Source organism: Cyclopterus lumpus, chromosome 20 (assembly GCF_009769545.1).
Source record: "Cyclopterus lumpus isolate fCycLum1 chromosome 20, fCycLum1.pri, whole genome shotgun sequence".
NCBI lineage: Eukaryota > Metazoa > Chordata > Actinopteri > Perciformes > Cyclopteridae > Cyclopterus > Cyclopterus lumpus.
Genome location: NC_046985.1, coordinates 15,610,048 through 15,623,710, shown reverse-complemented (window position 1 = coordinate 15,623,710; position 13,663 = coordinate 15,610,048). Strand labels below are relative to the sequence as shown.

Sequence of the window (13,663 nt, the reverse complement as noted above, 5' to 3'; positions counted from 1 at the left end):
CCAGACAGACGAAGACAGACACGTAGACGCCCCCCCCAGCACTCTATTGCCATTTAACCTTTTCTCGAGTACATATTTATTGAAAGCTATCGAGAGCTGGTGCTACTGCTACTGAAATCATGTCCAAATATGCCCGACCGTGGTAATTAAAGACGCAACGCAAACATGCTGGGAGGGTAAACTAAGTCCTCTGGGGGCGCGCGCAGCGAGCCTGGCATACAATAAAGTATCTAAACAAAAGCAGACGTGGAGGGATTTTTTGGAGCTGACATTAAACATCAGCCAGCAAATGTCAACTAGAGAAAAAAAATCATCTATATGGCTGGATCTCCTGCCACCGTGTGTGTGTGTGTGTGTGTGTGTGTTTGTGTGTGTGTGCGTGTTGAAGGCTATACGTTGACAGAGGCCTGCAGTTCTCTGGCATGTCACTCACGCTACAATTTAAAACATCATCGCTTTGTCATTTAGGGAATTACATAAATGACAGCACGTAAGCGATCGTCTATACATGTGTGTTTATGTGTGTAGTGTATATATATATTTATATATATACAGTATATATTTGCTCCCACGCACACACACATGCACCAATCCAGAGTGTGTGACAGAGGAGGCAATTATCAACCATGCTTTTCCTCCATGCTTTATTTGCAATAACTGTCACCGGCAGAGCCTTGGCCTACTTATCTGATTTTTATGAACATACTTGTAGGGATTATTGAGATTTGTGAAAGCACTGCGGGGAAATGTGAAAGTGTGTGAGATAACAACGCCCCAAAAAAAGGGGGGAGTAGCAAAAATGATAAGCTGCCGTGCAAAGTGATGAAATATTAAGCAGCCATTTCTCAAAGCATGCACAGTAGAAGTTGGTCAAAACAAAGAACAGAGACAAAAACAGAGAGAGATAGTTAGACAGTGTTTCCTCGATGGCCGTCTTTTTCTAATCGCGTCATGCCTGAGGAGCTGAGAGAGCGGAGCCATCCGCCTCTCTCACATGCCTCTGATGAGTCGACAGCCCCGGGGCAGCCGAGCGTTTTCTCACCAGCCTCGCAGCATCGACTGCTGTCGAGGCTGCAGACAAGAGGCCTGGTGACAGTATACTTTTCATTTTCATTCATTCTTCTTTGTTTTTGCCACTTCATGAATGTTAAAATGAAAGAAGCTCGGCCGATTAGAGTGGAGCGTTGCTCACTGGAGAAACGGCACATTAGCAGCGCAAAATGTGTCTCAGAGGGCCGTCACTCTGCAGGTGGAACGGCTCCTATGGCGGGGGGTTAACAGCCCGGGTGCCGGCCTGAGGATTACGGGTAGAAGTGAGGTTGGCACCGTGGGCCCCTGGACTGCCAAGGTGCTGTGACGCCGGGGCCTGCTGTCAGGGCGAGTGAGCGCAGGCTGGACGAGGGCAGTAGCCTCGCCATCTGTTGCACGACAGCCAAAGTCACCCTGCGTGTAGGCCTGCGTGTCTGAGAGTGTGTGTGTGTGTACGAGCAGTGTGTGCATGTCAGTGTCCCTGTTCATGTGTGTGTGTGTGTGTGCGAGTACGTCCAAAGCCCTTTGTGGCTGCTTGTGCACATTAATTGAGGGTGTCTTTGTGTGTGTGCGTTGTGTCTACACATGCTAACAGCTGTGCTTGTGTCTGCTCGTGCACATGAACCATAAGCCTGTGTGTGTTTCGATGTAGAAAAGTGTGCAATTATATGCACATCTGCACAAAACAGGGAGCGTGTTTGTGCCCACAGCTGTATCCGCGGCTCACATTTAACTGTGTGTTTGTGTGTTGGTTGGGTCCATGTCCACCCTGACACTGAGGGAGCCGTGTGTGTGTGTGTGTTCATGTGATTATCAGCTCTCATTCAGCTTGGGTAAAAGTGGGGAGGCTGGGAATATTTAGGTCCAGAGCCACGCTTTGAAATGATCACTTGTCATTCATAATCCCATTGATTTTAAGGGGATGCATTTTGTGGGCATACCTGCTTCAGAGTGGAGCAGCTGTCCACCTCTTTTAACAAATACAATACTGTGATTAAAATACACAGTAGCCACAGAATGGAAGGATAGACAAACAGAGAAGGTGATGGGCTGAAGGGGCAGTTAAAGGCACATCTGTGCAGCCACCATGACCAATCCATATCCCAGCTGCTCTGAATAGGACACATGTATTGATCTTTATCATTTTCCTAGAGTGAGTTCTTTGAGCTCAGCTGGGACATGCTGTACCAAATTGACTATAGGGGTCTGGATAATTCCATGTAGAGAATAATTATTGTCTTGCCATTCTTATCATCATTTATTTTTAATAAAATCATCCCAGTTTTCCTCAATTATAGCGTATGTTTTAAGGGTTAAAAAGTGAGACTAACAATAAGGCACCACTATCCTCCAGTATCAAATGCATCACTCAAGAAGTCTAGGAGTTCCTACTTGTTGCAATAGACTGCTAATGTGCTATTCTAATTTCTGAGTGAGGCGTTGGCTTCCTACTGACCACTTCTCGGGGCAGCAGCGAGTCCTCAGGCCGGATCACCAACAGGTTCACAGTCCCGCCCATGGCCGTGGCTCGGAGCAGGGCCACCACCTCCTCCTGGCTCTTGCCATTCAGGTCCACTCCACTGACCTGAGCATACACACAATCATGAATACTCCAGTAAGCACATACATAGAAGCCAAAATAAATGTGCACACACTGAGTGGCAACGCTAAAGTCAGAGAGCTCTACGACTCCAACGGAGGGAGATCTACGGCCTTTATGCAGATTACCCACTGAGCCAGTTGGAGCTGGTTTTAAACATGGGTTATTTACCCCTAATGTGAGCACTAGCTGATTTTCACGTCAGTCTGATTGAAGTATAATCAAAATATTTTCAAACTAACTCCATCTCCTCAGCAATTCAAAGCTGGAGCTGAAGTGTTATATCTGTAGGGAACACAGTGCATTTGACTAATTTCAACAAAAGCTCTGTAAGATTTAATTTCAGAACAAAACCATATCGGCAAAAGAGCATTTAGTCTCTGAAGTAGCGTACAATCTCACAGAGCACACCCTGTGAGATTGCGTGCGAACACTCTAGGATGGTTGGGGGTTGTAGAGCTAGAAAGTGCCGCCCCACCTCCAACAGCCGGTCTCCAGCTTTCAATCGGCCATCTTGGATGGCGGCCCCTCGAGGAAGGATGTTTTTGACATAAATGGGAGCACTGCCACCGATTGGTACGTCTCTGGATGTGATGCTGAACCCGAGACCCTCTGGACCTGGGAGTAATGGAAAACAAGCACATTTGGTAAGAAACATCATGTGGTATTTTGCAGTTTCTTTCATTAGGAGCGGTTTGCCAGCAGGAGAGCATGAACCTGGGCTGTAAAGCTGAGTGATTGGCTCAGTGCTGTCACAGTAATGTAACAGTGATATTACTGATTTACAGCCTCGTGGAAGCTCCATCTCTCTGAAGAGAGGGAAGTAAATAATATGCATGTGTTTATGTTTGGTAAAGTGCTCCAGCACCTCCGTGTCACTTTATACATGTCAACTATAAAAGATGAGTATATTTAGGTAGACATAGTGACTTTAATAAAAAAAAAAGTCCCAAACATGTAGTCAGAATGTAGTATACAACAATATGGCTATGTAAATGTAAAAATAGGATTAAATATGCATTTTAGATGGAATACTGTGTAACTCGTTGCTTTTTTCTATGCTTTTACAGTGACTCTTAGAAACTGGCCAGACTCTTGAAACATTTCTGATCCTTTTCATTACAAGCCGCTGCAACATGAGAAACCACCATGCAGGGATCCAATTATGGGTTTCCACCACGTTCTGCACGTCCTATAGTTAATACCAACAGACGCACTGCCATCGTTGCCATCAGGGTGTGTCCCACTCACGCTTTTTCAAGAAGTAAAAATGAAAATATGTCCCCGGAATCTAAATATAGCGTCAATGCTATGAACCAAAATTGAGTGTTTATGATAAGCGCATGTGGACTTTAAAACCACTGTTGTGAGCTAAGGTTGGATTAAAGAGCGGTTAGGCACCAGAAAAAGCAGAGAAAAGTGAATGATTATGAGTATCAAAATGCTGTTCAATAGCCTCATAAAAATGTAAATGGAAAAAATAAATGCTGTTTTATAAATCATCCATCTATCATGTTTTGCCAGATGTTTTAACAAAAAAAACAGGAGGCTGCGCCGTTCAAATCATGTCTGGTTCAGGGTAACCCTATACTATACATAGATGGTTCAATGTTTGCATAATGTGGAAAGTAGTGCTCATCATTTGCTCATCAATTGTCAATCAAAAGAGTAATACTTCTTACTGATGTACCAGAGGCTGTGCTACATTCCTTTTTGAAATGCAGTGAGTGGTGAGCTGAGAAAACACTTAAGAAAGCAGCTGTTGCTTCAGGTTTTAAGGGTGACCTTTAAGGTTCATCTAATGAATATGAATCGCCGGTCTGGAGGAAGTAGGGAAATACAATAACGGATAAATAAGAGGATCTCAGGTTTGACCTTTTCGGCTGACCAGACGTGGATTTGTCAAATAAAAGCCGAAAAATGGTTTCAAATGTCAGCCAGGAAACGGTAAGTCAACTAAAATATGTTTTATGAGTTATTCTTTTGACAAAATATTTTTAAAAGCCCAAAAACCCTGCTACCTAATGCTAATAGATGAGTCATTAGGAACAGTGTTCAGAGAGATCCATTCCACCATGCGTAACCTAGCCGGCGGCGTTCCCAGCAGTCGAGTGGGAAAGTCGCGTTACGCGCTTTCAGCCGAGGCTTCTCTGAAGGTAACAACAGTGATTAGTATTCATCTCAAAGTAGCAGCTCGTTTCACTGAGCTGTCAGCACCTCTGATGGTTCGTCATGACCTACTTTTCCCTCCACGTCTCTCTAGCAGTCTGTCGAACTCTCTGTTGCCTCGCTGACAGTTGATGAACAAGAAACACAACAGAGGGAGAGGCGCGGATGGCAACTTTCTCGTGGCTTCTGCACACAAGCAAACTTTTGAGCCTATGAAGGGGAAAAAGTTTCGCTGTCGAGGATAACGACGTGCTATGAGCCCTCCGTCACGATAGCTAAGCTGCCGGAAACTTAGCTGCCGCCGTTTATGTTGAATGTAAAATCTGCAGTCTTCATGAAAGACAAACTACAAATCAGCTTCCTACTCCGAAATGAAACTTTAGGGAACAACCGATCATATTTTTGAACAGAAAGGTGACTGTTTGACTTTGCAGATTTCTAAACAAGGCTGCATTGGTCATCACTCCGTGCCCAGAACGACTCTACCTCCGTGCGACGGATTCAGATCCATGATGGTGCTCCTTTCAAATCCTCTGCATCCCTGTCTTTCTTCCCCTTTCCACTGTGACCCCTCCAGCCATGCAAGTGTCTTTCCCCTCATCGTCTGGTTCACACAGCCTAATGAGCGGAATCAAAACTCCTGCCCATTGTAAGATCCCGTCATTAAGGGCCTCCAATCAGGTAATTAGGAGAATGCATCTCCAATAGGCCTGCAGTAATTAACCACTGACGTCTTTATTTTGGGTAATAGGAGACCAGGATAAAAGTAATTGTATCCTTTCTGGATTAGTTGGAATCCTGGCTCCAATAAGCCAATTAAACAGCAAACATGAGGAGAGGCTGAGGCACATTAGAATGACTTAATGGGGTGCGCATGTCCTTTTTGGGCTGCAGTATTTGATTAGGGCACTCTTGTTAATTTGCCAAGCAAGATCTGCTCCTGCCACTCGGAACTCAGGCCCACTTAGGCCCGAATCACAACAATTACAACGAGTCAACAACAAAACTGCTGAAGCCTTTCGAAAAAAGTACATTAGTAGTGGTAAAGTCTGATGGTAATCAAACGGAACTGTCAAAATGGATTTCAGGGGTCGCACTTCCCTCGACTCGGCCGCATTGTAAGTGCTCAGTTGAATTTCCAATTCAACAGCATTTGGAACAATGACTCATCTCCATTTGTACTTTACGAATGGCTTGCGCTTTACAAGCGAGGCACATCTATTCCGGTAAGCCCCATTTAAATCATGGGCAATAATCTCAGAGACCATTTCTGTCACTTGGGCAAGAGCATACTTTTGAGAGTTATGAGTGGTGTAGAATTGGACCATGAAGTGGCTAGTGGAAATAAACTACTGGCATCGGTCTCTGGAGCTGCTGGAGCTCCACCAGCATGGCCCCAGCTTGGTTTTGCAAAATTTGAGAGACTTGAGTGTAGAAGAAATTCATCGCATTTTAAACTAAAAAAATATCAAACTTGCACTCCAGCCCCACATTGTATTAAACTCTGGAACTGTGCTGGGCCACTCGGGGACCATCGCAAACATTTTAGAGCAGCTTGTGACGGCAATTCCCCTTGAGCGCGTTGCATTTAGTTTGCGCTGCTGCCCTCACTTGCTGAATTATTCCCTGAAGCTCACCGCTGAGGCCTCGGTGCCAGAGTTCGACTTAACATCTGCTCCCTCCGACAGAAAAGAGAGAGAGAGAGAGAGAGACAGACAAAGAGGAGAGAGACAGACAAAGAGGAGGCGAGTCCCCTCAGCACCGACTGCTCGTCAATTCATATGAAGACAGAGAAGTGAGGAAGTCTGGCAGAGATCAAAGGCCTGTCCAAGTCCACAAACAAACAAACCTCAGCTGGAAGCGGACTGATGAATCTTAATATTTCCTTAGTGCATCAAACCACAAATTCTGCTCATTTAAACAAAGCCCAAAGGCAAGTAGAGATTTAATATTCCCTAGCTGAAGGATATGACGTTGTCTCTTTCTCGAGCTATTGTTTACTGTGACAAAACAAATGCATGCAGATGACGAGGCGGTCTCCTTTGTCTCAGTGAGGAGTAAAGTGGGGTGACAGAGTGGAACGTGGGGGGATTGAGGCAGACATAGAAAGAGAGAAGACAGGTGTCATTTGCATCTGATCTTCCCTCGAAGGATGAACTACTTTATGGTTGTCACATCAGCTACTGAGCGATCAACATTTTAAAATTGTATGTTTGTGGAAATACTTTCCTCCGGCTGTGAGACTCCTCAACTCCACCTCATCCTCCACACCACCATAAAAAAAAATAACAATAACAGTATTTCTTTTTTATTGTGGAGCATAAAGAAAATGAAACTGCATTATGTTTGTCAAACCCGGTGTGACATTAAATGAACCTTGGACCTTGAAGTGTGACCTTGATCTGGCTTGTAGAGAACCAGAGAAGCTTGCCAAATAGAGCCGGCCCACTTTTATGCTGGAACATTACACTGAGCGCTTCTATAAAATCTCTGATGAGAGTGGATGTAATTTGTCAATGAAGTGACTGACTTGACTGGTTGTAAGCAAAGTCAAACCACTGTCAGTCCCTTCTGGGCGCTATTCTAAGGGAAAATTAGGACTGGCTGAGGTTGAATAATAAATATATTCTCAGCCAGTCCCATCACTGATCTCATCGCCTTGAAACAGCTGTGTCAATCACAGTGAAGCATGACGCCACTAGCTCAACAAATTGGCTCCTCCAGGAACATATTGTTGTCTGGATGGTGCAGAACAGTAGCTTTAGCCTTGTAGCGCATTTTAAAACATGAAAAGCTTATTATAAGTTGGAAAGGAGGCTGCGATCTAATATCTCTTGTATAAACGGGCAGAACACAGAGTTACAACGGACCAGTCAAAAGTTTTTGTTTTATTATTCTCCTGAAAATGCAGATAATGCACTCATGTGTCCGCTGGTCCGTACCTTTCTTCAGCTGGATGTTGAATCTGCGTCCTTTGTTCTTTGTGTAGGAGCTGGCGGACAGGTTTGTGCTTATCCTGCGCTGCAGGGAGGGGGAGGTGACTGAAGAGGTCCTGGCGACCAAGGTGTGGGGTAAGGTGGCGTACCGTCGGTTCGGCTCGGGGGTGCTTCCTGCCAGGGGTCCCTGGTGGCTAAAGAGCAAGACAGAGTTTTAGGTTTTGTTTTACCAACAGAAATAGAACATTTAGAACATTATTTGCTGGATAGTAAAAAGTAAAAGTTTAGTTCCAGCATGCTCTTTTGATATATCCCATATTTTCTGTAGGTGAACATTTCAACGGCAAACCAAACAAGAACCAAAAACGTTCTATCATGATGTTATAGCAAAACAAAACATCTTTAGTTTTATCTCCACAGTGTGTGTGTGCATCTCTGTGTCTGTTTATCCAAAGTAATCTTGTATATTGCAGGACCCGTCTGCTTAATACTAGTGCTCTTTTATGACTGTATGCTCAAGGACCTCTCGTGATTGCAGTGATTTACAATTTTTTGTAGTGCCTGTTTTATACCGTCACGGGCTGATGACTCCTAACTACTAATTTGCATGTTTGTACAGTATGTATGTACGTATACATATTATTATTATGATTGTTACAATGCAGCGTGTCTTCTCATGTCGGTAGGAGAGCTAGTGAGCTGAGCAGAGTCACAGCAGGACTGACTTTCTGCTCAGAGGAAGTGTTAAACAGGCATGAAGCGTCGCACAGTGAACTCTAGAGTTTGCAGACAGCTGCATGGATGACAATGAGAGCGCATCGGCTGTGTGAGATGCTTGAGTGAAAAATGCCTCGAATACTTTCGCGGCCTAGACGTTGGTTTGAATTAATTCAATCAAACATTACAGCAGTGGTGGTTCCAGACACACCTGGCAGTGCCACTATTGGACATAATAATGTTAACAGCAGCTTAGGCCAACAGACATGTCGGCCTGAAACTGCCTGCTCTGTATATCAATTGTGTTAATATAATTTATTGGCTGACAAATTGCTTGTGGGATTTCATTTATTGTCAATGTCAAACAATTTTTTTCTGGGATACTTTACGCTCATAATAAGTGTGTGTTTTACATTGAGCATATATATATATATATATATATATATATAATGTGCGCACACATGCAGGCAAAGACACGCAGGTGGATGACAAAAAAGAATACGCTCTGCACACTGTGAAGCTCTGAATTATTAGTTTTTTGTTCTCTTTTCAAGGCAACTTTCCGATCTACAGGATCTCCCTCAGGCAAATGTAAAAAGAGAACCGTTGCCTTGAAAAGAGAAAAGGAGACATTAGCTATGTATTTGGAGGACAGTGTGCAAACCGTTGTGCTCCTGCATATACATATTATCTGTCAAGCTCCTATAATGTAAAGTATGATGCAATATAATGATGTCTCGACATAAAATGATTATGCCTGTGTCGTGGGGAATTTATACAGATTGACTCAATGTCACAAACAGAGAATGTATAGAGGATTCATGAATTTATATGATTGAAATAAAGACTATAAACCTGTAGACAAAGCCCTACTTGACAAACATGCACATGTTCAGCTTTCTGGAATCAGGCCAAAGACATTACAGAGATGAATAGTAACCACAGGCGGATAAAATGGTCTTTTAACAAGATGATCAGCGATGTGGACTTTGAGTCCTCAGGTGGAAATTATTATTGAACTGCACTCCTGCATTTTATAGTGTAGCTTTTAAACATTGTTGGATCCGCAGTGAACATACGGAGGAAGAGTCATTGACTGGTGTAATTAAAACAGAAGTGCATTCACTGGGAACGTGAGGTTACTTAGCCTTAGCATGCTTCATAGTAGTGTGTGTGTGTGTGTGTGTGTGTGTGTGTGTGTGTGTGCGTGTGTCACTTTTATCTAGCTCTTTAATTCTCTGGAGGTTGTCCTAACATGAACACAACAACACCATGCGGGATAGGAATACACACGGTAAGTCTTAAAACCTACTCGTGGTTGACGCCTGGTTGTGGTCCAGATCTGGGCATCGCCCCCCCCACCAGGCTGGCACTATCCCCCAACTGCAGGGAGACTTGGCTGAAGCGGACTCTGTTGGGCTGGGCCGGGCTGAGCTCGGTCTGGGCCATCAGCAGCTCGTACTGCCTCTTCATGGCTGCCGGGACCACGTGGAAGAGGATGACCGTGCCACGCATCGCCTGCTTGAAAATGTTCTGGGCTCTGGAGTTGATGCAGAGAAAAATGAAGCAGCTTGAACACGAAAAGAGATACAAGTACAATTATGCTATCATAACTTGACGGATATAGAAGGATAAGGAAGGCTACGTGGTGCTATATTATGAGAGGCGATAGCGAGAGTCGAGGTTGGCATCGCTAATCTCAGGGCTACTCACCACATCGCAGCAGAGGATAGAAATTACATTATCTATAATTACCAGCATCAAGGCAGGAATAAGATAAGAATGGTGAGTCAGTGATGAAACAGTATATATTCTATGCTATGCCATGAAAGATAATGTAAAGGGGCATCTAAGTCTCTCTACAGTGTAGTAGTATGTGTGTTTGTGTGTGGACATGAGTGGACTCAACAACCACAGCAGAGATGATGAATCATGCATCAAGGAAGCTTTCCAGACAATGAGGTTCCAAAGTAAGCAGACACACACACTTCACTCTTTACGCACAAAATAAGAAGAAAATAGCCAAAACACACACTGAGGTGGGGGGGGGGCAAAAAGACAAGACAAGAGGCTCAACATTCCCAGAAGCAAGGATTGTTTAGTCTGGTTTGCCGGTGGCACTTAGCATATAGATAGGCTGGGCCAGGGGCGAGCCATGCTGCCGCATAAGGGGGCCAGAGACGCAGTGGGAGTCTGGATCCCAACGATCCCACCTCCTGCTTCCAGGCCTCCATTACCGCGCCAGTAATACCATGCTGATTCTATCCAAACGACAGCCGCTAAGCTGCTCCTGCCACGGCAGACAGCACTTCATCCGGGCGGCAACGCGGAGGCGCACGCCGCACCGAGCCACTCCGGCGGGATTTGGTCTCTCCCATCTTTTATTCTTATGGTAATTTCACAAAAATCACTCACGTGCGCACACTCAGGACTGATGACTGAGTGAGCAAGAATGCGTGTGTGTGTGCGTGTTTGCGCGCACATGTTCCCACCTGCACATATACAGTGCCATCACTCCAGTAATCAGCCTCCACGCGAGCCTGATTGAATAATAAATTACCCCATCAATGCGTCATTACATTCAGTTAGATTAAGCGCCTCAAAATATTTACCCATGCAAAACAATCCAAGGAGATTAGACTATTACTTTAAATTGTCGCTCTGTGCGGCGCACAATCAAGGGATGTGGGGTTGGGGGAAGATGAGGGGGGGGGAGAAATCACAAACATCATATGCATTTGGATGCCGGTGAGGAGCCGGTGTTTGGGAAGGGGGTGGGGGGAGTGCGGAACGCTAAAAAACATCACTCCCTAGTGGATTTGGTTTGTAAGCCTCTTTCACAGTAGAGGAGACTTTGGAAGAAAACTGGGATGTTTACTAATGACAATAGCATCGTTTTGAATAAGAAAAACACCCAAAACCTTAGTGGCTGTGTGCACGCTCAGATGAAAACATTAACATAATGTGGTAAAGTAACCGTGATAGTCTGGAGTTCATCACAAATGTTTCTGATCAGGGACTCTCTTCTTTGCTGGTTATAAAAGTATATGCATACCTGGCCTAAATAAAATGTATTTTGATTGTTTTGTCCAATAAATGAATGGCGAGTCTCTGACTTGACTTCTGATCACAGAGGAGTTCCAAACTTGGATTGGGTCAACTATCCAGCAGGGTGGCTCTAAGACCAGTGGTTTGTAGATGACTATGTCCAGACCAGTATGACTGTGGGCTGGGCCTTCGTTAGCAGGCTATTTCTTCCTGTGGAGGAGTGGATGATAAGGGAGAGAGCTGAGCAGATCCCCTGTACACTGCCTTCAGAAGGCAGCCTGGAGGAGAAGCAATCTATTTCTCAGCCTGACACACACACACACACACGCACACACACACACACACACGCACACACACAGAGTGTAGATAAGACGTTATAGCTCAGTGTAGCTGTCAGGCACGCGTGTGTGTGTGTGTGTGAGGGAGGCTTTGGGTAAATGGGTGGGAAAGTCACAGGTTTATATCTTCATTCCACTTTAGGAAATGAAGGGGAGCGATGAATCGATGGAAATGAATTGAGAGCGGAGTGTAGGTGGTTTCGGATCATGGGGGGGGGGGGGGGTGAAGTTGCGGTTGCGGTGAAGGACTGCAGGTCACCGAGACCTATTACAAGAAGGCCAACAAAGTCAGTAATATTTCAGTTTCATTGTGCAGCTGTGTGGGTGTCACGTCTCCCTGAAGTTTGTGCTCCTCGATCAACAGCAACACTATTTACTGTCCCGCACTGGGCGTCTCAGTATGAACTGATCAGCGTTATCCTGTCCAAGCTTTGAAAGCAGTGGAAGAAATTACAATCAGCATGGCATTCAGAGAACCTGACAAGACTCAAACGATATGAGCAGTTGGAGAAACACAATTCAACCATAGAGGGTCAACTTCAGAGCTTACTGTTCGAAGCGCAGGTGGCGAATGTCTCCCTGATTAATTTTGACAATGCAGTCGTTCTCCTGGAAGAGACGCTCCTGCTCGGCTTTCCCCCCATGCTCCAGACGCTTCACCAGCAAGCCCTGAGTCCTGATAATGATAACACATCATCGGGTTACATGGAGAACATCATTTAGACACGCACTGTATCAATTACTCTGCACACAGTCACATTCCAATATGCTGAACAGCAGGCGGCCAGTAGCAAGCCTGATCCCCCGCGTCCTTACATTTAAAAGAGTTAATGACAGTACAAGAAGACAAGAGACGATTGCATGGAGGAGGGAAAAGAAGGGAATATATAGATAAGAGAGGTGATGAGAGGTAATTAAGTTCACAATGTAACTTTAGCCCAGTTGTAAGTATTGCACCCTACTTTCAGTAAAAGTAAACTCTCCAAATTCAAAGCTGAGATAAAGACCTGCATCTTCCTGGAGAAGCACCGCATGACAAACACAATGTTAAGGCTGTATCCTCCACAGGTTTGAGAGAATGACGGGGCGGGTCGTCTGAGGTAATCCAGACCAACAGCTAAGAGATCATCTCGTTGCTTCAGAGGAATCGCTGCACTTTCCTTCACTGGAGCTTAAGACGGGAGCCGGCAGTGCTGTAATAAATACCCGAGCAGTTCCACGGCAGCGCCAGCTCAGCAATGCCTTCAAAAGAAGGCAACCTTTACCTTCAAACCCCCCCCCCCCCCCCCCCCCCCCCCCCCCCCCCCCCCCCCCCCATCACTCCTTCCTCTAAATAAATACATCAGTGAGCTCCTTGGGGCTTTAGGCCCTGAGGATAACCACATGCAAAGAGATCTGATGTGTGCTCTCGCAGCAGAACTACAAACTCCATCGGTCTCTGAGGCGTCGGATGCCTGAGGAAGCAGCTAGACTGGCTGAGTGCAAACATTTGGTGACCTTGCATAAACTGACAGAAAGTTTGGAGGGCTTACTTTGGGGAAATTAAAAAAAAATATTGATGAAATATATCAGAGCCACAAGGTATTTAGAAGCCAAACTTAGATTTTGCAAGATAACACTGCAAATCAACAGCTTATCAGTGGCAAGGACACACGCTACGTGCTCTTCGACATTTTCAGTTCCCTCCTGTCGTTTCACTGGACACATAAACAACAGCACATTTAAATTGTGACCCTGTTTACCGCGGGCGTCAAGGGCAGATTTTGCAGAGCTCTTTAGCATTTCCACCAAACAGGGCCACTCTCGGAACATTGCCTTAATTGGCT

General features: G+C 45.1%; 1 protein-coding gene across 3 annotated transcripts in view; it reads right to left on the bottom strand.

Moving 5' to 3' along the window:
- LOC117749660 (partitioning defective 3 homolog) overlaps nucleotides 1-13,663 on the bottom strand; it is a 309,108-nt gene that overhangs the window by 150,365 nt on the left and 145,080 nt on the right. For all 3 annotated transcript variants that reach the window (XM_034560341.1, XM_034560342.1, XM_034560343.1), the window contains exons 8-12: nucleotides 12,388-12,513; nucleotides 9,764-9,991; nucleotides 7,741-7,928; nucleotides 3,108-3,247; nucleotides 2,486-2,614 (exon numbers count right to left, since the gene is read on the bottom strand). In XM_034560341.1, the coding sequence (XP_034416232.1) occupies nucleotides 2,486-2,614; nucleotides 3,108-3,247; nucleotides 7,741-7,928; nucleotides 9,764-9,991; nucleotides 12,388-12,513 (811 nt within the window). The remainder of the gene's footprint in view (nucleotides 1-2,485; nucleotides 2,615-3,107; nucleotides 3,248-7,740; nucleotides 7,929-9,763; nucleotides 9,992-12,387; nucleotides 12,514-13,663) is intronic.